The following is a 27,693-nucleotide window of genomic DNA, read 5'->3' as shown; positions in this document are numbered from 1 at the left end:
ATGAGACCGTCAGCAGCAGCCGCCAGGTCAGACCTTCATCGGTGGAAACGGATCAACCCAGCCCCCCCTACCAAGGTAACCCAGCCCCCCCCGCCAAGGTAACCCCCCCCACCCTGCCAAGGTACCCCCCTGCCAAGGTAACCCAACTCTCCCCCCCCCCTCCGCCAAGGTAACCCAACATCCCCCCCCCCCAAGGTAACCCAGCCCCCCCTCCCCCAAGGTAACCCCGCCCCCCCCGCCAAGGTAGCCCAACTCCCCCCCCCCCCCAGGTAACCCCCCCCCGCCAAGGTAACCCCCCCACCCTGCCAAGGTACCCCCCCCTGCCAAGGTAATCCAGCCCCCCCCCCCCCGCCAAGGTAACCCCCCCCCCGCCAAGGTGCCCCCCTCCCCCCTGCCAAGGTAACCCTACCCTTCCCCTCCCCCCTGCCAATGTAACCCAGCCCCCCCCTGCCAAGGTAACCCCCCCCCCCCGCCAAGGTAACCCCCTGCCAAGGTAAGCCCCCCCCCGCCAAGGTAACCCAGCCCCCCCTGCCAAGGTAACCCAGCCCCCCCTGCCAAGGTAACCCCCCCACCGCCAAGGTAACCCCCCCCGCCAAGGTAACGCTCTCCCCCCGCCAAGGTAACGCTCTCCCCCCGCCAAGGTAACGCTCTCCCCCCGCCAAGGTAACCCTCTCCCCCCGCCAAGGTAACCCTCTCCCCCCGCCAAGGTAACCCTCTCCCCCCGCCAAGGTAACCCTCTCCCCCCGCCAAGGTAACCCTCTCCCCCTGCCAAGGTAACCCCCACCCTGCCAAGGTAAGCCCCCCCCCGCCAAGGTAACCCAGCCCCCCCGCCAATGTAACCCCCCCAGGTAACCCAGCTCCCCCTGCCAAGGTAACCCAGCCCCCCCGCCAATGTAACCCCCCCCCCCCAAGGTAACCCAGCTCCCCCCTGCCAAGGTAACCCAGCCCCCCGCCAATGTAGCCCCCCCTGCCAAGGTAACCCAGCCCCCCCGCCAAGGTAACCCAGCCCCCCCGGCCAAGGTAACCCAGCCCCCCTGCCAAGGTAACCCAGCCCCCCCTGCCAAGGTAACCCAGCCCCCCCCGCCAAGGTAACCCAGCCCCCCCCCTGCCACGGTAACCCTACCCCCCTCCCCAGGTAGCCCCCCCTGCCAAGGTAGCCCCCCCTGCCAAGGTAACCCCCCTGCCAAGGTAACCCCCCCTGCCAAGGTAAGCCCCCCCAAGGTAACCTAACTCCCCCCAGGGTAACCCAGCCCCCCCGCCAAGGTAACCCCCCCCCCCACCCTGCCAAGGTACCCCCCCAGCCAAGGTAACCCAGCCCCCCTCCCCCTGCCAAGGTAACCCTACCCTCCCCCTGCCAAGGTAACCCTACCCTCCCCCTGCCAAGGTAACCCAGCCCCCCCCTGCCAATGTAACGCCCCCCCCCGCCAAGGTAACCCAGCCCCCCCCGCCAAGGTAACCCAGCCCCCCCCGCCAAGGTAACCCCCCCAGGGTAACCCAGCCCCCCTGCCAAGGTAACCCCCCTGCCAAGGTAACCCCCCCACCCTGCCAAGGTACCCCCCCTGCCAAGGTAACCCAGCCCCCCTCCCCCCTGCCAAGGTAAGCCCCCCCCGCCAAGGTAACCCAGCCCCCCCTGCCAAGGTAACCCCCCCACCGCCAAGGTAACCCTGCCCCCCCCTGCCAAGGTTACCCTCTCCCCCTGCCAAGGTTACCCTCTCCCCCTGCCAAGGTAACCCTCTCCCCCTGCCAAGGTAACCCTCTCCCCCTGCCAAGGTAACCCAGCCCCCCCGCCAAGGTAACCCAGCCCCCCCGCCAAGGTAACCCAGCCCCCCCTGCCAAGGTAACCCCCCCCCCCGCCAAGGTAACCCCCCCACCCTGCCAAGGTACCCCCCCTGCCAAGGTAACCCAGCCCCCCCCCAAGGTAACCCCCCCGCCAAGGTAACCCCCCACCCTGCCAAGGTACCCCCCTGCCAAGGTAACCCAGCCCCCCTCCTTCCTGCCAAGGTAACCCAGCCCTCCCCCCTGCCAAGGTAACCCAGCCCCCCCTGCCAAGGTAACCCAGCCCCCCTGCCAAGGTAACCCAGCCCCCCTGCCAAGGTAAGCCCCCCCTGCCAAGGTAACCCCCCGCCAAGGTAACCCAGCCCCCCCCCCCGCCAAGGTAACCCAGCCCTCCCCTGCCAAGGTAACCCAGCCCTTCCCCCCCCGCCAAGGTAACCCAGCCCTTCCCCCCTGCCAAGGTAACCCAGCCCCTCCCCCCCTGCCAAGGTAACCCAGCCCCCCACCCTGCCAAGGTAAACCCCCCTGCCAAGGTAACCCAGCCCCTCCCCCCCTGCCAAGGTAACCCAGCCCCTCCCCCCCTGCCAAGGTAACCCAGCTCCTCCCCCCCCCGCCAAGGTAATATGTTGTATTTTTTGTATACTCAAATCTTTATAGTTTTATCACAAAATAAAAAAATGTTTGTAGAATGCTGTGCCTCCTCGTGCCAGTAAGACTTCTTTATCAAAGGTATGCGTACAGCTCAGCCCCAACAACACTGAGTGAACGGCTTTTAATTCACAATCTGACTGCAGACAGTCAGAGAAACTACAAACAGATAGAGATATCCTTACTCTATATCTCCACCACCGGCAGGTAGTGGATGTCACTCACATTACAAAATCCTACCAGTGGTTGGAGGCAGGATTGAATGACAGCACTGAGGCACTAATCCTAGCAGCTAAGGAACAGGCACTCAGCACCAGATCAATAAAAGTGGGGATCTACCACACCAGCCAAGGCCCAAGGTACAGACTGTGCAAGGAGGCCTCTGAGACAATCCAGCACCTAGTAGCCGGATGCAAGATGTTGGTATGAACAGTATACACAGAGAGGCACAGCCAAGTGGCTGGGATTGTGTACTAAACAGGGCTCGAGTCCTGCAGGAACGCGTGGGAACGGCGTTCCTGCACTTTTCCCACAGCAGGAACGCCGTTCCCATTACTAGTCCTGCAGGACCCAGGGCTGGCACAAGCGGCTGCCAGAGCAGGGGGAGCACAAATCCGAATCCCCTGCCTCTGACTGGGGACTCGGATTTTTAAACTCACCTCTCCCCCTGCAGTCAGTGGAGTCGTCCGGCCTCTCCTGATGATGTCAGTAGGAGGGGGCGTGACTTTCTCTGCTCCTCACAGAGACCGCTGGGGAGCAGAGGAAGCCACGCCCCCTCCTCCTGACATCAGGCACTTTAGTTTTTTTTTTTTTGTCCCTTTCCCCAGTCCCTGTCCCCCTCTTCAGGCCCTGTCTCCCTCCTCAGTCCCTGTCTCCCTCCTCAGTCCTGTCTCCCTCCTCAGTCCCTGTCTCCCTCCTCAGTCCCTGTCTCCCTCCTCAGGCCCTGTCTCCCTCCCCAGTCCCTGTCTCCCTCCTCAGTCCCTGTCTCCCTCCTCAGTCCCTGTCTCCCTCCTCAGTCCCTGTCTCCCTCCTCAGTCCCTGTCTCCCTCCTCAGTCCCTGTCTCCCTCCTCAGGCCCTGTCTCCCTCCTCAGGCCCTGTCTCCCTCCTCAGGCCCTGTCTCCCTCCTCAGGCCCTGTCTCCCTCCTCAGGCCCTGTCTCCCTGTCCCCCTCCTCAGTCCCTGTCCCCCTCCTCAGTCCCTGTCTCCCTCCTCAGGCCCTGTCTCCCTCCTCAGGCCCTGTCTCCCTCCTCAGGCCCTGTCCCCCTCCTCAGGCCCTGTCCCCCTCCTCAGGCCCTGTCCCCCCTCCTCAGTCCCTGTCCCCCCTCCTCAGTCCCTGTCCCCCCTCCTCAGTCCCTGTCCCCCCTCCTCAGTCCCTGTCCCCCCTCCTCAGTCCCTGTCCCCCCTCCTCAGTCCCTGTCCCCCCTCCTCAGTCCCTGTCCCCCCTCCTCAGTCCCTGTCCCCCCTCCCAGTCCCTGTCTCCCACCTCAGTCCCTGTCTCCCACCTCAGTCCCTGTCTCCCACCTCAGTCCCTGTCTCCCACCTCAGTCCCTGTCCCCCTATTTAAGGCCCTGTCCCCCCTCCTCAGTCCCTGTCCCCCCTCCTCAGTCCCTGTCCCCCCTCCTCAGTCCCTGTCCCCCCTCCTCAGTCCCTGTCCCCCCTCCTCAGTCCCTGTCTCCCACCTCAGTCCCTGTCTCCCACCTCAGTCCCTGTCCCCCTATTTAAGGCCCTGTCCCCCCTCCTCAGTCCCTGTCTCCCTCCTTAGTCCCTTTCCCCAGTCCCTGTCCTCCTCCTCAAGCCCTATCCCCTTACTCGGTCCCTGTCCCCCTCCTCAGTCCCTGTCCCCGTATTTAAGGCCCTGTCCCCCCTCCTCAGTCCCTGTCCTCCCACCTCAGTCCCTGTCTCCCACCTCAGTCCCTGTCTCCCTCCTCAGTCCCTGTCCCCCTATTTAAGGTCCTGTCCCCCCTCCTCAGTCCCTGTCCCCCTCCTCAGTCCCTGTCCCCCTCCTCAGTCCCTGTCCCCCTCCTCAGTCCCTGTCCCCCCTCCTCAGTCCCTGTCCCCCATCTCCAGCCCCTGCTCCCCTCCTCAGCCTCTGTCCCCCTCCTCAGCCTCTGTCCCCCTCCTCAGCCTCTGTCCCCCTCCTCAGCCCCTGTCCCCCTCCTCAGCCCATGGCCCCTTCCTCAGCCCATGCCCCCCCTCCTCCTAAGCTCCTGTCCCTCTTCCTCAGCCCTGCCACCTTCCTCAGCCCATGGCCCCTTCCTCAGCCCCTGTCCACCTTACTCAGCCCCGTGCTCTTACTCAGCCCCTGCATACGAACATCAGCCCCTGTCCCTCTTCCTCAGCCCCTGTCCCTCTTCCTCAGCCCCTGTCCCACTTCCTCAGCCCCTGTCCCTCTTCCTCAGCCCCTGTCCACCTTACTCAGCCCCGTGCTCTTACTCAGCCCCTGCATACGAACATCAGCCCCTGTCCCTCTTCCTCAGCCCCTGTCCCTCTTCCTCAGCCCCTGTCCCTCTTCCTCAGCCTCTGTCCCTCTTCCTCAGCCCCTGTCCCTCTTCCTCAGCCCCTGTCCCTCTTCCTCAGCCCCTGTCCCTCTTCCTCAGCCCCTGTCCCTCTTCCTCAGCCCCTGTCCCTCTTCCTCAGCCCCTGTCCCTCTTCCTCAGCCCCTGTCCCTCTTCCTCAGCCCCTGTCCCTCTTCCTCAGCCCCTGTCCCCCTTCCTCAGCCCCTGTCCCCCTTCCTCAGCCCCTGTCCCCCTTCCTCAGCCCCTGTCCCCCTTCCTCAGCCCCTGTCCCCCTCGCGGGCCCATGCCCCCCTCCTCAGCCCCTGCCCCCATCCTCCCCCTCCTCAGCCCCTCAGTTCCTGTTCCTGTCCCTTTTCCTCCGCTCCTGTCCCTTTTCCTCCGCTCCTGTCCCTTTTCCTCCGCTCCTGTCCCTTTTCCTCCGCTCCTGTCCCTTTTCCTCCGCTCCTGTCCCTTTTCCTCCGCTCCTGTCCCTTTTCCTCCGCTCCTGTCCCTTTTCCTCCGCTCCTGTCCCTTTTCCTCCGCTCCTGTCCCTTTTCCTCCGCTCCTGTCCCTTTTCCTCCGCTCCTGTCCCTTTCCTCCGCTCCTGTCCCTTTCCTCCGCTCCTGTCCCTTTCCTCCGCTCCTGTCCCTTTCCTCCGCTCCTGTCCCTTACCTCAGCCCATGCCCCCCCTCTTCAGCCCCGTGCCCTTACTCAGCCCCTGCATACAAGCGTATCATTTTTGGGGGGGTGAGGGGGGGGGGGGGGCGGGGAGTGGATCTTGGGTGAGTTCCTGCACTTTTTTACCCAGGACTTGACCCCTGGTACTAAACCTTCTGCATCAAATATGGGCTGGTCCTGCCTCAGTCCAGATGTGGGATACCACAAAGGGTAGTGGAGAATGACAGGGCTAAGATACCGTTGGACTTTCAGCTAAGATACTGCGCAGAACCCTCAAACTCCCAGACAGAACCCGAGCGTGAGGAATACAAAATATATATATACCAGCCAGAAGGGGAGAGAAAATCTATCTATCATAAACAAATAGAAAAACATATGTATGTGAATGTAAAATATATAAACTGAAATCTTTATCTATATCTATAACCAGAGGGCTGCTCTCACCTGAACATGCATACATGTGGTGCTGCTGGGCCAATTAATACAATACACAAGACCCAGCACACTCACTCACCCGCTAAACAGCAACTTCAAAGCTCACAGATTTTATTAGGTTTTTTTTTTTTTTTTTAACACCTAATCTAGGCAGAAATAATGGGAATTTAGTTACGCTATATGATCATACATTGCATAAATCTGTGAGCGTTGAAGTTGCTGTTTAGTGAGTGCTCGCTGGATCTCGTATATTGTATGAATTGGCCCCAGGAGCCCCCATTTATACCAGAATTGGGCAGTATCTGCTAAACCAACAGAAAGCAATAAATAACATGGCGTATAACTGTGTGGATCATCGTACAATTCCAATGGAGTAAAATAATACCTTATATATAGTTCCCCTCAAAGGGTTTTGTCTTCTGGATATTTTCATGTCGGCTGAAGATAATCTCAAGAGAGGAAATAAAATTGTAGTGCAAATAGAGTAAGTAGTAAAAACAATTTATTGACTTACAGATAGGTTTAAAATAGTGGATGTAATAATTCAAAGTCACCACGAGGCGTCCTACGCGTTTCGATCGTGTTAAGGACTTCCTCAGGGACGTCACACTGTCAGGTTACAAACCTGACCGTGTGACATCCCCGAGGAAGTAACCTAACTGTGTCAAGTCCCCAAGGAAGTAACCTGACAGTGTGACGTCCCCGAGGAAGTAATCTGACAGTGTCAAGTCCCTGAGGAAGTAACCTGATTGTGTGGAGTCCCTTAGGAAGTAATCTGACAGTGTCAAGTCCCCGAGGAAGTAACCTGACAGTGTCAAGTCCCTGAGGAAGTAACCTGACAGTGTCAAGTCACTGAGGAAGTAACCTGACAGTGTCAAGTACCCGAGGAAGTAACCTGATAGTGTCAAGTACCCGAGGAAGTAACCTGACAGTGTCAAGTACCCGAGGAAGTAACCTGACAGTGTCAAGTCCCCGAGGAAGTAACCTGACAGTGTCAAGTACCCGAGGAAGTAACCTGACAGTGTCAAGTCCCCGAGGAAGTAACCTGACAGTGTCAAGTCCCCGAGGAAGTAACCTGACAGTGTCAAGTCCCCGAGGAAGTAACCTGACAGTGTCAAGTCCCCGAGGAAGTAACCTGACAGTGTCAAGTCCCCGAGGAAGTAACCTGACAGTGTCAAGTCCCCGAGGAAGTAACCTGACAGTGTCAAGTCCCCGAGGAAGTAACCTGACAGTGTCAAGTCCCCGAGGAAGTAACCTGACAGTGTCAAGTCACTGAGGAAGTAACCTGACAGTGTCAAGTCACTGAGGAAGTAACCTGACAGTGTCAAGTCACTGAGGAAGTAACCTGACAGTGTCAAGTCACTGAGGAAGTAACCTGACCGTGTCAAGTCCCTGAGGAAGTAACCTGACCGTGTCAAGTCCCTGAGGAAGTAACCTGACAGTGTCAAGTCCCTGAGGAAGTAACCTGACAGTGTCAAGTCCCTGAGGAAGTAACCTGACAGTGTCAAGTCACTGAGGAAGTAACCTGACAGTGTCAAGTCACTGAGGAAGTAACCTGACAGTGTCAAGTCACAGTGGAAGTAACCTGACAGTGTCAAGTCACTGAGGAAGTAACCTGACAGTGTCAAGTCACTGAGGAAGTAACCTGACAGTGTCAAGTCCCTGAGGAAGTAACCTGACAGTGTCAAGTCCCTGAGGAAGTAACCTGACAGTGTCAAGTCCCTGAGGAAGTAACCTGACAGTGTCAAGTCCCTGAGGAAGTAACCTGACAGTGTCAAGTCCCTGAGGAAGTAACCTGACAGTGTCAAGTCCCTGAGGAAGTAACCTGACAGTGTCAAGTCACTGAGGAAGTAACCTGATTGTGTGGAGTCCCTTAGGAAGTCCCTAACACAGACGAAATGAGTAGAACACCTAGTGGTGACTTTGAATTACTATTACACTACCATATTTATCTTTCTACAGTGTACCCAAAGGTGGGAGTGCGCCCAGTGTACCCAGAGCATAGGGTGCATCCAGTGTACCCAGAGCATAGGGTGCATCCAGTGTACCCAGAGCATAGGGGGTGCGCCCAGTGTACCCAGAGGAGGGAGTGAGCCTACTTTACCCAGAGGCATGGGGGTGCCCACTCTACCCAGAGGCATGGGGGTGCCCACTCTACCCAGATGCATGGGGGCACCCACTGTACCCAGAGGGGGGAGTGCGCCCACTGTACAAAGGGTGTGCCCTTTGTACCCAGAGGAGAGACTGTGCCTAGTGTACCCAGAGGTGGAGAGGTACCTAGTGTTCCCAGAGAAGGGGTGTGCTTTTTGTTCCCGAAGGAGGGAGGGCGCCCTTTGTACCCAGAGGAGGGTTCATGTCCAGTGTTCCCATGGTAATGGTCTGTCCAGTAGAGGGAGGGAGTGAGAATACCTACTGTATCCATAGGAGGAAGAGTACACAGTGTTTCCTAAGCAGGGACTGTGGCCAATGTATCCAGGGGAGGCATTGTGCCCAGTGTACCCAGGACAGGGTGTCCAAAGCCCAGAGTATCCAAAGCAAGCAGGGTGCCAGTGTGCCCAGAATAGGGAGTGTACCCCATGTAGCCACAGGAGGGAGTACGCCCAGTGATTCCTAGTATGTGTACTCTCTGGGATTATATAGCACAGTGTGTGACTTTACCTGGTGTTTGTGGCATGATGTTTGATGGAAAGCTCACTGATTATATATGTTGTGGAAAGCAGGAAGTGATTCTGTGTGTAATTAAAGTTCTATTCTATCCGATTTACTGGGGGAAGCAATGTGCATGGAAAGTTTCTCATTCTGTGTTTCCATTTCCAGCCAGTGTTTGATTACGATAATGTGGAGCACTGGATTAAGGTAAGTGACTATATAAACACTATTGTCTACCAATAAGCACCGTACAGGAGACTATGATGTAAAATGCAGATTTTATGCTCCCTTGTGGTTTGTCTTCCAGTTTTCTTTCAAGTGTATGGGCATTTTATGTTTTTTATGCCATCTGTTATTTTGAAGGGACGTTCCAGTCTCCTAAAACACCTAAGCTTGCTGAAATGCTTTACATGTGCAGAGTGTGACCTCTATTTTTCATTGTAGAAAAAGTGCAGATTTCAATACAAATTGCCACTGTTATAAATGAACCTGGTTACGCCCCATAGCTGTCAATCAGACAGCACGTCCTGTTACTTCCTGGTTTGGTTTGCTTAGTGTACATAAACTCAAGAGGCAGCAATTGCTCAGAACACCTGCTTTATAAAGACTTCTTCTTGAGCTGCATTACAAAGGCTGTAATTGGACGGCCACAGAAAGTGTGGGCGGGGTTAGAATGGGAGGGATTGCAAAGGCAGCAGACAAGAGATGTGCAGCTAATACAAGCTGTTTTTAGATATACCCCAATGAAAAAAATGCATAATTAAATATGTGCATGTTTTAGGTTGCATGGGGTATATCTACTAAATAGGGATTTTTATTTATTTTTATTTAAACAAGCCACATTTTTGGGCATGTCACCACAACTCTCCACATTAATGAATAAACCCACCTTAGCGCAGTACTTCCTACTGCAGTGCTGCTTCTCGTGATTTTACTTGTGACCTTTTCCTATGGGGAAAATTAGTGGGAGAATTAAAGTGACTTTGAACTGCATAACTTTAATCCTTGTCTTGCATTTTGTAAAATCCATGGAGTTTGAATTGACAACCAGCTTGCAAGGATAATGGAAAAAAAATAACTTGAAAAAATATATCCAGGTGACCTGGAGGTCATTTCCAGATGTCCATTAATTGCATACTTTGTGCCGTCCAGCTGTGAGCTCCAGATAAAATCCCTGTTTCTATAATGATGCCATGTTTACTTTGATTCACTGACTCTCTAATATCTCCATTTCCCTGCAGAGAGTTGAACAGGCCTCAGAGTTTGCCGTGTCTGAAGTATTCTCGGCTAAGAAGACTTTCCAGCGTGGGCAGAAAGCCATGCGTCCTGCCTTGGACCTCGAGTCAGTGGATCAGCTTCACGACCACGATGACGCTTATGCTGAAGGTACAGTGACGATAAATAGAGACTTCAGAACGTTCACTATTTGAGTATGTCCCCAGTTACCATTTCTTGGGGCGTCTAGGTCAGAGCTATTGTGTACATCGAATCATTTCACTTCTGCATTATCCACCCTGACGTGGCCAGCAATGATAGCCGCTATACAGGTTTCCATGGAACAGATGTATCTTATTATCTTAGCAGCAACTGAGGGATTGGATTTGGGAGTCAGGAGAACTGGAAATACTGCACCCAAATACTCATCTACCATAACCACTACACTAAGCTGCATTGGTAATCCTTAACATGTCACAAAATAGAAATCTCCCACCCTATTTGTCTGTCCCTCCCAGTATTCCGTGTTTCTATTATTGCTCAATATTACTGCTGTACACGATCTCTTGACTACAAGAGAAAGCTGAACGTTTCAAAAACTCCCACAAACCTTGCGGTGTCCAGAAAGCGATGTTTGCTTGATATGTTAAACAGTGCCATAAACAGTCAGTGAACAACAGACACTTCTACTACGAAAAGCATTAAATCGATCAACATCTGGCATTGGCACACTGATGCTGGTTATCAGATTGAATTATTAATCCATTTTATTAGTATTATTATTATTGTTATAATTTGATTTTATATAGCACCAGACACACGAGGTGAAGCAGGCCTTGCTGAAACAAGCTTGCAATCTGGAGCCCCTAGAAGCTCTCTGTCTGATAGTCACTGGAAGCATTGAAACTGCAAAATGTAAACAGCGACGTTTCTCCGAAATGACTCTGTTTACTAGGCTGCACATACGCTGCAAATTACTGCACCGACATAAAGGGATTTTGTTGCTTAGACTTTCCCCTTAAAAGCTATTCCGATGACAGACACTAGATGGTGCTAACATTCCACTATTAATTTTAGTAGACATGTTTTTCGATTTGTTTGATTACGCTAGTAACATTTTATATCTATTTATCTGATTCTTACTATTGTCGATCAACTCCATCTTTTATCCTCTATCACATTGGGGAAAAGTTATTATTATTTTTATTTACTCGATGGGCTGAGATCAGTCTTTTATTTTATGTAATGTTGATTGTACACCAGTCAGACTGTACCCCATACCTTTATATGTAATAGCAAAAAGATGGAGTACGGACTTTGGACATGCAGTAATCTGTCAGAAACGTGATCTGTGCGGCTTTTCTCTCTCAGCCCAGGACCTGCTGAGCGAATGGATGGGCACCAAGCTGAAGATGGAGTTGGTCAGTGAGGACGAGGAAGACTCTGACATTGTCCGTGCCCAGATAAACCCTCCTCAGCAACCCCAGCCAGACTTTGTCAAATACAACAGGTTTGACGGTAGGAACCCTCCAAGCACATGTAACGTAAACGACATGATGAGGCATCATGGGAAATGTAGATCCCTATACAAGCAATGCTAAAAGCCGATGCTCTATATTTAAAAAGAATAAGAAGTGCAGCGTAAGTTATGGGGTTTTGTTAATTAAGATAGAAATTGTGGATAATTTAATAGCCAAAGTGAAAGCATTGCCCATGTTGGAGATTTTACCGGCTCACATATTCTCTAGTGTTTCTCTAGGCACAATAACCACCCCAGCTTATTGAAGTGGTTATGGTGCTAGAATATTGTCCTCTTTGGATGGCTGCACATTTTGTACCTGTGGTTGTTTTGCTTCCTATCGATTACTGATTATATTTTGCCGATTTTATTCTAGATCTCTATGAATATCTGGAGCAGGAAGCAGAGAGTACAACGGCTCAGGATTTCCTGCAGGATCTACTCCAAAAACAAGTGGTGGATTCTGGGATCCTAGAAAACCTAATGAGAGACCAGAACTGCAAGAAGCAGCGAGACCCAAGACTTACGATAGAGTTGCGGCACCAACAGGTGTGTTCTTTGTTTTGTGTCACCATTCACAGGTAGAGAAGGTCTGTTAGAACTCATTGTATTGAATCCTCAGTCTGCTTATCATAATGGCGGTTGGGTTACAGGTATGAAAAGACCGGCTGAACTGCGAGATCTGATGGGACAGGATCTAATAACCTCAATATCACAGGATGTAAATGGAATCTAGCAAAGAGATACTGCTATTGGAGCAATGTGAGCAGGAGAAATATGTTAAACTACCTGGCACCTTGCTGCCATCTCCCACTTCCAAGGAGGGGTCATGTCTAAAGATAAAAGACCCCAGAAAGCCCGTTCCATGGTTTAAACACTGCCCTAGGTTTCCCTGGGAAGGTACATATCTGGCCGCACCATGTCACCTCTTATCATTCATCAAAAGATATTTAGAAGCACCCGCCTCTATTTGCTCATGCAAGCGTTTCTTGAGAAGTGGCTAAAGGTTGTGTTTACATGCATAGCTCACTTTATATATCCCATTAGTCTTTATGGGATAAGTATTTATCACATGCTCTGTAAATTGAGCTGTGAATTGAATCTGTATAGGGAATATAATTCAATCTAACATCACCCTTTCATCCTACTTATAGGTATAAAAGATACTCCTGTGTTCTCTAGAAATATTGTTATTCATATCTTACTAGCTCTTAGATTTCAGATAGTAAAAAGAAAACTGGAAAAAGAACATTAAAAAAAATGGTTTGTTCAATTGGAGTATCAGGCTCTTATAGAGAAATGTTTCTTCCTAAATAATGATATTAACCTAAAATGATATCACAATCTCTGGTCTCCATGGGGGGGGGGAGGGGGGGGGGGGGGGGGGGGAGGAGGACCAATATAGAAAACAAAGTTTTAGGAATATAGATCTGCTTGTTCCCCCTGGTTTGAATGCGATGAGTGAATGTAATTCATTGTGAAAAAATACACGTCATTAATTTAATGGGTTTATTTTTGTTAGTTTTTTTGTATGACATTTTGTCTTTGTATATTCTCTAAAATGTCAGAAATAAAGAATTTAAAAAAAGGAAGTTTAAAGTTTTTAATTATTTCTGAATAGTCTCTTTTATTGTGTGTGTGTGTCTATATATATATATAAATAAACCTGTGAAATATAGGTTCTTACAGAGTAAACCCGATACGATAGGTAGATTTTGCTCTATATATTATAGTCTGCTTTTCTACTGTCCTGTATCTGGCTATGAAACATTAAACTATGGGGGAGTTTCTAGATCTGTAATATTTAGGAATTCTTCATAGAGAAATCCAAGCATCGCTCATTGTGATCTCACTGGTTCCAAACCTCAGCATGTATCCCTGGTCAATGTCCATGTTTGGAGCCTTAACATCTATTTTATAGGTAAAGGAGAACCGGGACAAGCGTCAGAAAGAGCAGGAGAAGAAAAGGCAAGAAAAAGCCTTAAAGAAAGCTGCAATGGCCCAGGCTCAGGTGATGGTCCAGGAAGAATCCAAGCAGAAGGCCATGAAGATCAAGAAAGAAGAGGAGGAAATCCAGAAGATGGTGGTGAAGCTCCGGAAGGATATGACTGAGCGCAGGAAGGCCATGGATGAGGTTAGGAAAATGTAAGTGGGGAAGAGGCCATGGCCACTCAGAAATACCTGAACAAAACATGTCTTTAATGGGCAAAGCTGTATGAAGGGCTCGTTTTGTAGCTTGGGATTTAACAATGTCCGTTTATGATGGTACATCAAAAGCCAGGAGAATACCGCTTATACCACAACCACATTGTCACTGTTAATGAAAGGTGTGCTATCATTACTCTAGAATCTGGCAAAGTGTATTCTCACTGCTTCGGAATGTTGACACATATTATCATAGCTCCAACATTTAGTACATTGTCACCTCTACAGATTATTTTGATGCACACGATCAGCAATTCAGAGACTGGTGATGCACATTGTCACTGCCCCACAGTATGTATTGGCAGCATTGTTGTCAGGGATTGAAACATAACCTATTGCTTGGCTGCTGCAGATAAACTGTTAAAGAATCTTGCTGTCTCCTGTATTGTATCAATTATAGTGATTGACGAAGTCATGATTATATCAATAATTTTGATGATATTCAGTTATATTATTATGATGTTTCTCCTCTGGATTTTGATTCAGTGAGTGGAAGAAGAAGGAGATTGAAAGCAGCAGGAAGCTCCAGGAGAGGATGGAGACCCAGCGGGACACCCAGAAAGAGGAGGACGAGAGGAGAAAGCTGCAGAAACAGTCCAGGATTAAGGATCTGCTGGGTCAGGTGTACGCGGAGAACCGCAGGGTATGTTCTATTAAGACAGTGTTTAACCCCTTAAGGACCAAACTTCTGGAATAAAAGGGAATCATGACATGTCACACACGTCATGTGTCCTTAAGGGGTTAAAGTAAGTAACTGGCTGCCAGCAGGTTATAAAACGCCAGTAAGCATATTGATAGATGGATTTATTAAACATGGTATTGTGGAAAGTTGGAGAATTCCAGTTATGTCCATTGTCAACTGGTGTGAACTGGAGGCTCACATCCCCAAAAGGCAGACTGTGCTTACCACAGTCATTGAGAAATCTTTCACTTTGGGATGTGAACATGCTGCGTAGAACCTGTATCACAGAACAGTCGCACGTGATCCTGACGTTGTAGCTTCAGTCTGGTTTCAGCCTGTAGAAGGCAAGTCAACACATACAAACTCTGTAACCTACCCAACAAATATCCACCTCTCTCACTTATTATAAGAATTAATATGGAAAATCCATTGGTACTCTATGCCAGTCTTTGTTTTACATTGTTGGAGTTTACTAAATAACAAAATGATTTTGCATATATAGTAGACTGACCGCCTTGCTAAGGATCTGATAGATGCTTAAAATGGACCCGTCACTGTCTTGTTCATGCAATGCTGATGTGTTCTGTTCCCCCCTCAGTGCCTCCAAAAGAGTTTCTCTGGCTGGTATAAATTGGTCTTGGAGCGCCGGTTGAAGATGGGGAAATCCAGGGCTCTTGCTGACTGGAAGTGTCAGCTGCGAGTATTCAGAGCTTGGAGAGACTATGTGTGGGCCAAAAAGCTGGAAGCGGAGACCCAGAAGATGGAGATGGACCTGAGAGATCAGAATAGGTACTGCAAGGTGGTCATGTGGGCATGGGTCTTGGTGGGGTACGTTGGGATTGACATTGAGGCTCCCCGGTAGAACCCAAGGGTGAGTGTACTAGAGCAGAGCTCAGTGAAGGAATAGGACAATGTGAGGGCCTCCTTGCAGTGTGGGTTTCTTCTATGCAATATATTGAGGAACATATGTGGTTGGACATTGTTTACCTTGGTAGGGTTTTGGATTGCATGTTGGGGTGTGGGGAATGGTATTTACCTAAAAGACATGTGATTCCACCAGTTTCATTAGTGACCACTGTCATTGATTGTTTGTTCCAGGAAGCAGCAGCTGGCAGTGGAAAGCTACCGCAAGCGGATCCTGCGGCATTGCTTTGTGGATTGGCAGCTGTGGTGTCGAGCAGAGAAAGACAAGAGAGAACTGGAAGCTCAGAAAGAGGAGACAAAGCGGAAGATGGCGGCCTTGCTGGAAGCAGCCTCCTCTTTAGTGACTCCAAAAGACACCAGTGCAAATCAGAGGGATGTGGGGAGATCTTCATCCAGGGAGCTAAAGGTGAGGACAGAGCTGTGTAACAGTGTGATACGTCGTGACCCGTCACATTAGAGGAGGTCATGGGGTCACGGAGGATCATATCTGTCCCAAGCTTATACAGTAATGTTAATATTCTATAATAACAATTAGCTCCTGTTTCAGGGTGTCCGCTTTACTCATGGAGTGGAATCTGACGGAACTTTGGGATTTTATATCCTATGTAGTGTAATAGTTTGTGAAATTTGGAGCCATTAAAATAATCCTGCCTTATTACCCCCTCCCCATCATTAATACCGAGGCTGCCAGCGTCCTTAATGAGTGGAACTATTCCTGCAACATATCACCATCAGACAGAACTTCAAAGAACCAATGGTTTATAAATGGAAAAATTAAATGCACGTAGCAGTGGAGTGAAATGCGATGTTTATTTTTTATTTATGATACATGTTGTTTTATCCTGTACTCAGAGCTCGAGTGCACATCATGCAGGACATCTCTCACTGACACTCACTCTCATTATCCAATATAGGTTTCCATTGAATCATTTGCAAATGATTAAATGTTTTTGAATAAGCTTTTAAAAGGATATTTTTTTCGAAAATATAAAAAAATATAGCATATAATAAAATAACACATCAAAACATATTAAAATATTTTTCTATGGGGCGGGGCCGGACCCTGGAACTCAGCGGCAGCCATTTCTGAAAGCTCCTGCCCTGAGACCCGAAAAAGCACGAAAATCAGGCAATTTCCACCCACTCTTACTGATTTGCTCGACAGAAGCACGCAGAGGAATACCCCTGCTCTCCACCGACACCCGCCCGTTACTGATCTAACTCGGGTAAGGGCTACACAAGCACCCCAGGCCTACATCCCACGCCAACAATGGTAGACCTGGCCCAACTGGAGAACCTAGAAGGGGTCTGTATGCCCCAACGGAACCACCCTGACTACTGAGCAGTAACATAGATGTGACGCCGCAACAACCCTGAGTTGGCACGGATCTCGGCCCCGCTCCCCCCCTAGGCCGGTGGGGGGTTATCCCGGCCACCAGTTTAATACGCTCACTATGACCGACACACATTGCCCTCGTTGCTGGCCCTATATCCATCTTGAGCCTGTCAGCCCCATTCAGCAAGAAACGATCTGTACTACACCAGCACTCTGAGGACGAGGGGGGTGCCGGAGGCACTGCGCACGGGCAGCAGGGCCTGCCATGCAACTACCGCGACACCCAGGTGCTAGACTGCCATGAAGTCTGTGCTCCGGGTCTGTGCTGGGCTGGGACTGTGGAGCCGTCACATCCAGGTTTAGAGGGGGACCTGGAGAAACTTGTCCCCAAAGCCGTGAGCCATGGGGTGCCGGAAAGCGAAGGCCTCCGACAGACCGGTAGCCGTGAGGACCGCCGATGCCGGCCCTCAGCAGCCGGAGATGGGAGAGACACTCGACAACCCACATCTCACCCAGCTGGGGACCCTGGGCACAGTGGGGGTGCAGGGGACGACCGGTGCATGGACTTAAGTGGGGGGGGTCCTGTGGACTGGGAAGCTTCCGAGTGCCCGCTGGGCCAGGGGACCCTCGGCTGGAGGCCTGGCACAGCCAAGAGGGCCGCGGACGAGTGGCTGGTGGCCCTGGAGTGGCCCGTGGAGGTGGGTGAGTCTGGTACCCTGCCTGAGTGCGCCCCACCTGCTGCTCCCCCTGCTGAGCATGAACAGGACACAGGCACGAAGGAAAGATCACTGTACATACCATTTTAACACTTGTTTTAACTACCCTAGCCCCCCTTTTTTACTTTGGCGAGTCTGAACGCCTGGAGACACGTGCACTGGAACAGACCCAAGGGAGCATGGAGACAACTCACTCCGGAGCTCACACAAGGGCCTTCACGTACTCCCTACACCCTACTCTTGACTCAACCGAGAGTCCTGAACTTAACTTTACTTTCAAATTTTTATTTTTTTTTAGAGATCCACAGGTCACACTTCCTGAGGCGAGGCAATCCCAGGGCCTGAGTTGTTGGAATAATGTGTAGGAATAGAAGCTCTGTTAATATGTGTATCTATGTTGTTTTTTGTTTTTCTTTGTTGTTCCTGTTATCTAAGCCGCCATGACCCAGCTAATTCACCTACCAACACACTAATCTGTAACGTTGAACCATAAGGGCCCACATAGCCTTCTCACTTATACCTAAGCCCTACCACCCTAGGCCCTCACACACTAGCCGCCTTAACCTATCACTACACCAACTAGTAGGGCTATAAAGCACAGGAATGTACAGTCTCGCTTCCACTTTAAGAACATTATAGATTGGTAAGCTAGGACCATCAAACCTATATAATGCCTTCTCTTGCCATCCCGACACTGCTATACAGCTAGGCTGGGTCTCGAGCGATTGGATAGTACTACCTTTCCGCTGCATCACATGCAGAAACTGGAGAAGTATAATTACACTCTCTTAAGCTGTTTTATTATTTTAGCCATTACTTTTGATATATACCTGCTTCATTTATGTGTCTACCCTTTAGAAGATTAACTATAATATGTACGGCTTGTTTTGACATAACCAATTGCAGACGACTGTTATGGATCACTGAAATTAGTATATGCGTTAGTCGTGTCTAACTTGTTTTGGATAATTTTAGGCTACTACTGTCTAGCACAAGAATCTGAACCACACCTTAACCAGCTACTCCAGATGACATATATTTAGTCTACGCTCCATGATACTAGCTTACGTAACTTTGTGACATATCACTATGCTTCACCATGCAATTGTTCAGACCTATGTTATTCTAGGCCCAGGCCGTGTGTATGGAATCCAGGTAATGCTTGTCTCGTATTAGTGTAGCTGTGAGGATCTTTGAGGTCCCAGCATGTTACTAGCAGTTAAAGGAAAAGTACAGTATGACTGTAAGGCTCCTGGGAGAGCATGACTCTGTCCCTTTATTGATATAATGACTGTGTTCGTCATTGCACAACCCGGCCCAGTTATAGTGACACAGCTGTACACACCAGGGATTTCTCCATTTCATTCAGTTTAATTTGTAAAGAACTGAAAAAGGATTTGCACATTTAAGTATATTTTTCACTCTCCTATTTTTCTTGTTTGTTTGTTTTTTTGGGCATAAAACTTGCAATTCACTGTATCACAATCCCAGATGATGAATCAACACCATTTATTTAAACTATCCCTTGCTCCCCAATGATTACTTTGATAAGTACCTTTCTCAGTGCCGCCATGTGGTGGGATATCTGTAAAAAGTGAGTATTCAAATCGAGGCTCGCACTGAGCTAATCTAGTATCGGAATCACCGGGGGACATGTGTCAAGGGGACAAAGCTGTAAAAATGTGTCAATCAGTAATTGAATGTTCCTAGTATTCTGCTGGTGTCCGTGGCAATTGTTTCTCTCTTAGAATTTTGGACCACTTTGTTTATCATAGGACTGGGCTAAGTCTCCCACTTACTTCCTTGATCTATTGTGTTGAATATAAATTGTAACAGAGAGAAAAAAACGTCAACACTCTAATGTCTTTGTAGGTTGAAGAGAATAATGGATCAGAGAATGGGCAAAAAACCCCGGGAGACGTAAACAAGAACATACCTGGTCAATCACCCAACGTCCCTAAACATGCATGGCAAATCACACGGAAACATGCAGAACTGAGCTCCGAGGAGCTGGACCAACTCCCTCTACAATCCTCCAAGAACACCCCCGGGCTCCAGAGGGGCCCCAACAAAAAGGCCCCTAATTACGGTGAGTTTTTTGAGAACCGACATACCTTCCAGCAACAGCTGATAGAGGAACAGAGGCAGCAGCTCCAAGAGCAAAAGGACATGATCCTGGGGTTAATGGAGAACCAGAGACTGATTATATCGAGGCAGGAAGCTGCAAGAGCCACTACCTTCACCACAGAGCTGTCCAGTAAGGGGACCACCAGGAAAGGGAACAACCAGGGGGCAGAAGGACCCCCAGCCTTGAACCCAGGTCCTCCCAGGTACAGTTTGTGTTTCAGTTTATTTTCATTGTGACTGCAGCATCAACCAATCATCGGATTTAAATTATATATGGAAGATAATCGGGTATTTTAAAAAAAAAATGTATTTGTGGAGGTTTGGGTGAATAAGGCACGTGGCGGGGGGGTGAATAATCTATTGACTATTACAGTCTGACAATCACAGCTCAAAAAATTCTAAACCTGAAGTGCTTTAGAGGTTTGTTCTGTGGAGCAGGCACTTCATGTAAAATGAGGGAAGGATGAAAACCCTTCAAATCCAGGACAGAACTTCAAGAATCGGCTCCAATGGTTACGAGTCATTCACAATGACTCGTAACATTAACACCTTACCCAGATTTACCATGGAAAGAATGATGTTTTTAAATTAAAAAATGGTTGGGAGGAATCACTCGGCTAGCCAATACATTTCTAATTATTCTGACAGTACAGAGAGTTGACTGTCTCAGACCGTTTGTGATCCTGTGTATGAAGCCAGTTGGGTATCCCATCCAGCACCTCTCGGTGGGATGAGTGAGGGTGTGAGAAAGATACAGTTTTCAAAGATGGTTGTTTGACAAACAAGTCTTATTATTTGTGGCAGACATGTGGCATTCTCTTAATAATTGTGCCACCAAGAGTTTTGTTTAATGAGTGGTAGAATGAAGATGTATCTCCGTCAGTGCTCTGTTTTACTCCATTGGTGAATGTCCTGTATGTTTCATGATTGTGTTTTCACAGTGTTTCATGTCCGTCTGTCCATCTTGGAAAAACAAACACTAGGGCATCACCAAGCACCGTGTCTACAGCAAGGAGTTTCACTGTGCCCACAATATCCCCTCATCCCGCGGTCAAAGGTACAGCTTAGAGGGCGATTGCAATGTTACCTACAACAAGATAGAACTCATGTGAACCCTGGTTCTTAAAGGAGAAATAGAAGTGATTACAGAATCCAGGCTGACTCACATGCACTTTATTAAGGAGCTTTTTCTTAAATTGCAAGGGTTTAGTTTAGGTTACATAGAAAACCTTTGTCCTTTAGATTATTATTATTATTATTATTATTATTATTGGTATTTATATAGCGACAGCTTATTCCGCATCGCTTTACGATAAAAGGGGAATTTACCAAATTAGACAATAGGTTAAAGGGACTACAAGCTGGCTCATGTGCCTTATGTTTGTAGAGTGGGTCCTTTAGAAACAAAGTTCAGATTTCAATAGAAATAAATGATCTCGGTATAGGATTGGAAGGTAGGGCTCTCTGAGAGCTCATTAGATCACATTTGGAGATGTCCTTAGAAATAAAGATGCTTGGCTGTAGCTGAGCAGCTGTATTTACTTTATGTGGGTATATTGCATCCAGTCACGATTACATTCAGCCGTCATTTAGGGAATATGCCAGAAAATGCTGGTTTCCTTACAAACTGTTTGACCCTTTATATTCTGTTATATCCGCTGTGTTACAACAATGGTATTTGATCTCTACCCTATAATTACAGATAATTTATTAAGTATTTCAATGTGTACTGTAAATATTTTATTATATATATTCCCTACTATATCTTTATTATTTAGATAAACCTGAACAGCAATCTACAAGAGAAATTGCTAGTTTGCCCTAATTGTATTCAGTTGCTACACGTCCCAAATAAATATTACCTTTATTTTTTACTACAGAAGATTAGATACCTGATGTAGCGATGCCCACCGGACCTTGGTAGCTTAAAGCAATGACATATGGCAGAATTGCAATACTACAGAACTGGGAATATCTTGCATAAGAACTCTATGGGGGAGATTTATCAGAGTGTCCTAATTAGTAAAGTGGGGAAGAATTCTAAAAGTGGAAAAATCACCATGGAAACAAGTGAAGGAACCTTACAGTGGTGATTGCTCCACCTTTCAGATCACAACATAATACACTGTGAGAAGTCTTGTCTTTCTCTCTCGTTGATCCTAGATCCCAAGTTATTTAGTGGATTACACATATTTGGTCAATCTTCCCCGGGATTGAGAGTGCACTCAGTATTTGTATTTTACCCTTTTAGCAATGGAAGAGAGAGCAGCGCAGAGATTGGAAAGGAAGAGAGAACTTGAGGAAACAAGACGGCGACGGGAGGAGGAAAAACTGGTGAGAATCCTATCTCAGCCAGCACTACGTTTATAGGGACCTGCTATCAGGAGAGTTCTCAGCCTGGTGGTCCTACACATCCATGTCTTTTCTGTGTACTTTAACAGAATACCGCAGGTCATGGGGGTGGGGGGTGGAGTTATGGCAGAGGGACATTTTTCTTCTTCTTCTTCAAAAACCATTTAACCGTCAGGTTGGATCAGTATGTTTAATTGCCTGATGCTCCAGTAAGACGTATGGATTCCATTTTATTGGCTGATAAATCTCGAGCTATAAAATACACGTAATCCGTAAAAATATTTTATATGAAACAAAAGACAAGGAAAAAGGGAAAAGAATGGATTTTAGAGCTTGTAAAGAGGGATGTTAGCCTCCAGTGGACACAAAGAGAGTGCAAAGCACTTAACGTTTATTCACAATGACTCGTAACATTTCTAGTAAATATAAAAATAGAAATTCTTATTAAATGAAACATAGTCTAGCAATAACTAGATTTGATTATAAAAAAAACAAACTATCAGACGTCAAAAAGTAATAAATAAATAACCAGCACTACCTAATAATCTAATTGTATAGTGCTTCCAAATCTTCGCAACCGCTGTTAGCTGGTCATCCACCAGGGGGAGGCCTCACACCTTGACAAGTCTGAAATATAGGTTAGCCTTATAGTCTATACCTGTCTATTGGATTACGAGTGAGCTGCAGTTTACTGTTTTGCCACAAGATGGCTCACAAGATACTGTCTGGAACATCCCAAAGTACTGAAACAAAGTGCCAGATGGCCGTTACCTGTCAAACCCTATGTGAGACCAAAACTAAAGCTGGCCCTCTGTACTTGCTGGCTGCTTGCACCTTGAGAATGCAGGAGGTAATGCGGACCCCTGACGCACATTTCATGGAGTAACAGAGATCGTCAGGTGTAATGGCAGCTCTGGTCCTCGCTGAAAGCTAGAGTCGTATTGTGGGTCTCACATCTTATTTTGTAATTAAACTTGGAGTCTTGTTGAACATGACACGGGAAACAGACATATTTAAGACATAATAGCTGAATTTTCAAGTTTGAGCATTTTGGCCTTAAATTTACAATCCCGCCTGTTTTCCACAAATTTGCAGTTTTGTGAATAAACCCTGAAAATATGTACAGTGGGCCGATTTGGTAGCCAAGAGTGAGTTTGACCAGTATTTGTGTATTAAAAAATAAATAAATTAGAAAACCTAATACACTGCGAGAAGTTTTGTCTTACTCTCTCGTTGATCCCAAGTTATGTACTGAATTACACATCATCCTTATATATTATTGTGTCAGTTTTCACATTAATGTATTTGTGATAAATGATCGCAATAATTCTTATTTCCCGCAGGCCCAGCTTAAAGCGGCAGAAGAAGAGCGTCTGCAGAGGGAGGCCGATGAAAGGGAGGCCCAATTAGAAAGGAAAAAAGAAGAGAAAAGACTACAGAAACAGGTGCCATTTACTGCCCAGGAATTCTCAGCAAACCCATCACCCAGAGCTAATGGTGGTCACACACTCAGTAAATAAACAGAACTCCAGGGGAGATCCCCTGTAAGAAATGGTAGTGCCGAAACCCCGATCCAAAAGGGATCACCCCATCAAAATATAAAACCAGAGTCCCTTAGATGGTGACACTGTATCCATGGGCAGTAGATGGTGCTGGACTAATCCAATACGAAAATACCACATCACCCCACGTGCTGTCATCCATGAAATATCCACAACCTAAATCATAAATGGTGCATCTTTATTACATAAAGTTCCATATGACATCAAAACAGCAGAGAACCTCACAAATTGCCAAAATCCAGAATAAATAATTAACATCCCACAAAAAATAATCACCAGTCCAAAAATATAAGTTTCTGCAGTTTGAATTTATTGTATATTTTTTATTATTGTCCTGATCGCTCTGCAACGCCCTATTTACCGTCTGATTCCCCAGAGGGAGCAGGAGAAGCAGATGAGGCTGCAGAAGGAGCAGGGGATGCAGGAGAAAGCCAGGGCCCACTATGATAAGACCCTGCTGAGGCACAGAGGCTTGGAACCCTGGAAGAAGCTGATGGCAAAATCCCGACTGGCCATGGAGGTAATAATACAATCCAGCCAATTAACATATTATCAGCCATACTTGGCCGCCATCTTCCTTAGATGTAAACAATTTAACTTGATGTTTTACATGCAGCATGCGGAGGGACATCACAGCTCAGTAATTGTGAGAGGTTGTCTGGTGGGCTGGCATCAAGCAACGAAGGACATTTTGTCCAGTAAAGTCTCCCGTGCCGATGAATTGTGGACATCAATACTGTTACGGAGAAGCTTCCGACAATGGATTAAGGTGGGTTGGGTTTCAAACACAGTAATCGATAAAGATCTTATTCTGCCAGTCCTGAAGAAAGTTAGAAATAAACAAAACAATCTTTCTTTTCAGTCGTGAATTCTGTCCAATGTAGGTGTATTAGTGAGATAGCTCGTCAGATTGTGTCCCAGCATCTATTTCTCTCCATTCTCAGCAAGCAGAGCCTTGCATCCTACCAGGGTGGATATAATAAGTGATATTAAGCTGGGTAATAAAATTATCTAATCACCAGGACATATTGGAAAACTGACTGTTAAATTATACAGCATTATTGTTACTCTGATTCCAGTGAAACGTGTACTCAGGGGGTTCTAATAGATTTATTTTACCTTGTGTTTAACCTGTCCTGTTCTGGAATTCGGACGGCAATCTTCATATCAATGCATTATGGTGTCTGATGAATATTATACTAAAACCCAAGTAGAGGGAGATTGCAAAATCTTCTCCAGTTCAGCTTTATACGGGGGTAACACTTCTACATGTAACAGATTTTTCATAGATCCATTTTCTTAGATTTGTATTTCAGTAACAAGGGAGTCCTTCACACATCACTGAGGATTATCCACTAAACAATGAATGATAGTAAAGTGAAAAATAATTAGAAAATGTAACGCTAAAATAGCCAAGCTGTGGCTATACATGAGTTGGAGACTTTTTCCAAATCGTCTTTTTTCCTAGATTTGCAATTTGTTTTCCAATTCCCTGTAATTTGGTGAATAAAACCCAAAGAGGTTAACAAGGTTGTTTGGGGGTTTTGTATGAGAGTTAAAGGGTTCAGGAATCGTGTTTTGAGCAGCATGGAAGCCAGCCACCCTTGGTTCTGCAATGATAGTATTCATGTGTCCACAGTACAAGGACTACCTGTCCATCCTGGAAGACCGAGCAGAGAGGCACCATGTGACCATGCTCCGCAGGAAGGTTTTTGTGGCATGGCTGGACTTGGTCCAAGAAGAGAAGATGGCATTATGGGAAAAGCAGAGGATTGCAGCGGAGCATAACCAGAGGTAGGTACTTATTATCTACAGAAAGAGTTCATGGTTTATGCTCAAACGTTTCTTACATTTACACAAAATAAACAGATCTTAGAATTCTCTTTGAATTTGGATAAAACGCAAGAAACAAACTACATTGTTCAGTTTATGTTGACCCTACCTTGCATATGCTGTATTGTGATCTTATCATTGGTAGGCTTCTCAATACGTTTATATCAGAACATAAGGAATTTCTGCATAAGCAACAAATACATTTTAAAGGAACATACTAACATTGAAGGGACACTATAGGCACCAAAACAACTTAAGCCTAATGAAGCAGTTTTGGTGTATAGATCATGCCCCTGCAGTCTCACTTATTAGTCCTCTGCTATTTAGGAGTTAAATCACTTTGTTTATGCAGCCCTAGTCACACCTCCCTGCATTTGACTTACACAGCCTTCCTAAACACTTCCTGAAAAGAGTCATCTAATGTTTACACTTCCTTTATTGCATGGTATGTTTAATTTAGAATTTCTTGTAACCTGAACTGTTAATAGCTTCCAAGACCCTGCAGGAGCCTCCTGTATGTAATTAAAATTCAATTTACAGAACAGGAGATAAAAAAAAAAAAACCTTTTAAAGTAAATTCCATCTAATTGGAAAAACAAACAAACATTTTTTGTTCATGCAGGCTGTGTCAGAGAGGTGTGGATGGGACTACACAGACAGAAACAAAAGTGATTTAACTTTTAAATGGCAGAGAATTGAGTAGTGAGACTTCAGAGGCATGATCTATACACAAAAACTGCTTCTTTAAGCTAAAGTTGTTTTGGTGACTATAGTGTCACTTTATATACATGCTCCTCTACTAGCTACAAAACCATACAATACACAGTGACCAGGGCTAGATTCTACTGGCTGAGAAACTGTAGAGTACAAGGTGACCAGGGCAAGACTCTGTTGGTTGATAAACCATAGAGTACACAGTGACCAGGGCACGACTCTACCTTCTGAGAAATAATAGAGAACACAGTGATGAGGGCTAGACTCTACCTTCTGAGAAACCATAGGGTACATACTGACTAGGGCTAGACTCTACCTTCTGAGAAACCATAGGGTACACAGTGACCAGAGCTAGAGTCTACCTTCTGGGAAATAATAGAGAACACATTGACAAGTGCTAGACTCTACCTTCTGAGAAACCATAGACTACATACTGACCAGGGTTAGATTCTACCTTCTGAGAAACCATAGACTACATACTGACCAGGGCTAGACTCTACCATCTAAGAAATCATAGAGTACATACTGACAAGGGCTAGGCTCTACCTCTGAGAAACCATAGACTACATACTGACCAGGGCTAGACTCTACCTGCTGAGAAAGCATAGGCTACACAGTGACCAGAGCTAGACTCTACCTTCTGAGAAATAATAGAGAACACAGTGATGAGGGCTAGAACTCTACCATCTAAGAAATCATAGAGTACATACTGACCAGGGCTAGGCCCTACCTCTGAGAAACCATAGACTACATACTGACCAGGGCTAGACTCTACCTGCTGAGAAACCATAGAGTACACCGTGACCAGGGCTAGACTCTACCTGCTGAGAAACCATAGGGTACACAGTGTCCAGGGCTAGACTCTACCTGCTGAGAAACCATAGGGTACACTGTGACCAGGGCTAGACTCTACCTGCTGAGAAACCATAGACTACATGGTGACCAGGGTTAGACTCTGTTGGGGCTGTGAAACCTTAGAGTACACTGTGACCCGGGCTTAACTCTGCCTGCTGAAGATCTATAGAAAGGGTTAGACTCTGAGAAAGGGCTGAGAAACCATAGTGAGGTGCAATGAAGAGGGCTAAACCCTGGCCACTGAGGTACCATAGTGAAGTGCAGTAAACTGCATCCTACCTGCTGAGGAAACCTAGAGAGCTGCAGAGATCAGGGCGAGAATCAACCTGCTGAGGAACCATAGTGAGTTCAGGTGATCATGCCTGCCACTACAATCCCCTTATTTGTGAAGTCAGCACTGATTTACCCAATAGTTATTTTGATTGGCAAAACAACCTACGAGTGTACTGATCACGAATCATTGCTGTCTGCTCACTTATCTTTCAGGCGAATACTGCTGACAGCATTCAGAACATGGAGAAAGTTTCCAAAGTTAATGCGAGAACTGAAGTTGAAGGAGGAACGAAGAGAACTGTTAAGGAAGAAAGTGGCAGAAATTCTACCTGATTTTAGGGCATGAGCAGCAGTACCTGCCACGTAGTCTCTCGATAGGCCAAGGCAAGCTAAACCCCTTTCTCACTAGGACAAGGCAGGTTGGCCCTCTCTTTCTCTGCTGGTATGGGTTGGCATTCCCTTGCTTGGCCAGCTGAGCTGGGCCCTCTCTCCAGGCCAGTCCGTGAGAACTTCATTTCCTCTGGGCTATTTCAATATACAACAGCCCTTAATCTCTGGACATAGCACACTACATTTCCTATGTCTCTCTTATCTGAGAAGTAGAATATATGGTGGGGTATGGACTCGGCCTGTGAACCACAGCAGGATCTCTGATTAGATGGTTTTTTAAACCTTGCGGAAAGCCAGATATCCCTGGTATAG

General features: G+C 47.5%; 2 protein-coding genes across 2 annotated transcripts in view; one reads left to right on the top strand and one right to left on the bottom strand.

The window, feature by feature from the left end:
- Window positions 1-6,465, bottom strand: part of QTRT2 (queuine tRNA-ribosyltransferase accessory subunit 2) — a 28,052-nt gene extending 21,587 nt beyond the window's left edge. Inside the window, exon 1 of the mRNA XM_063446383.1 lies at window positions 6,415-6,465. The gene's annotated coding sequence lies outside the window, so the exon portion shown is untranslated. The remainder of the gene's footprint in view (window positions 1-6,414) is intronic.
- Window positions 1-27,511, top strand: CCDC191 (coiled-coil domain containing 191). The gene is made up of 17 exons (XM_063453217.1): window positions 1-75; window positions 8,847-8,885; window positions 9,920-10,064; window positions 11,265-11,411; window positions 11,789-11,961; window positions 13,334-13,557; window positions 14,104-14,260; window positions 14,898-15,088; window positions 15,398-15,629; window positions 19,148-19,605; window positions 20,344-20,459; window positions 21,654-21,736; window positions 23,098-23,199; window positions 23,693-23,836; window positions 23,933-24,085; window positions 24,956-25,110; window positions 27,205-27,511. Exons 1-17 carry the CDS (start codon window positions 1-3, stop codon window positions 27,335-27,337), a joined length of 2,727 nt encoding a protein of 908 aa, XP_063309287.1. The 3' UTR covers window positions 27,338-27,511.
- The last annotated feature ends 182 nt before the right edge of the window (window positions 27,512-27,693 follow it).

Source organism: Pelobates fuscus, chromosome 1 (genome assembly GCF_036172605.1).
Source record: "Pelobates fuscus isolate aPelFus1 chromosome 1, aPelFus1.pri, whole genome shotgun sequence".
Taxonomy (NCBI): Eukaryota; Metazoa; Chordata; class Amphibia; order Anura; family Pelobatidae; genus Pelobates; species Pelobates fuscus.
The sequence above is the reverse complement of the archived record's forward strand: the minus strand, read 5'-3'. Positions and strand labels throughout refer to the sequence as shown.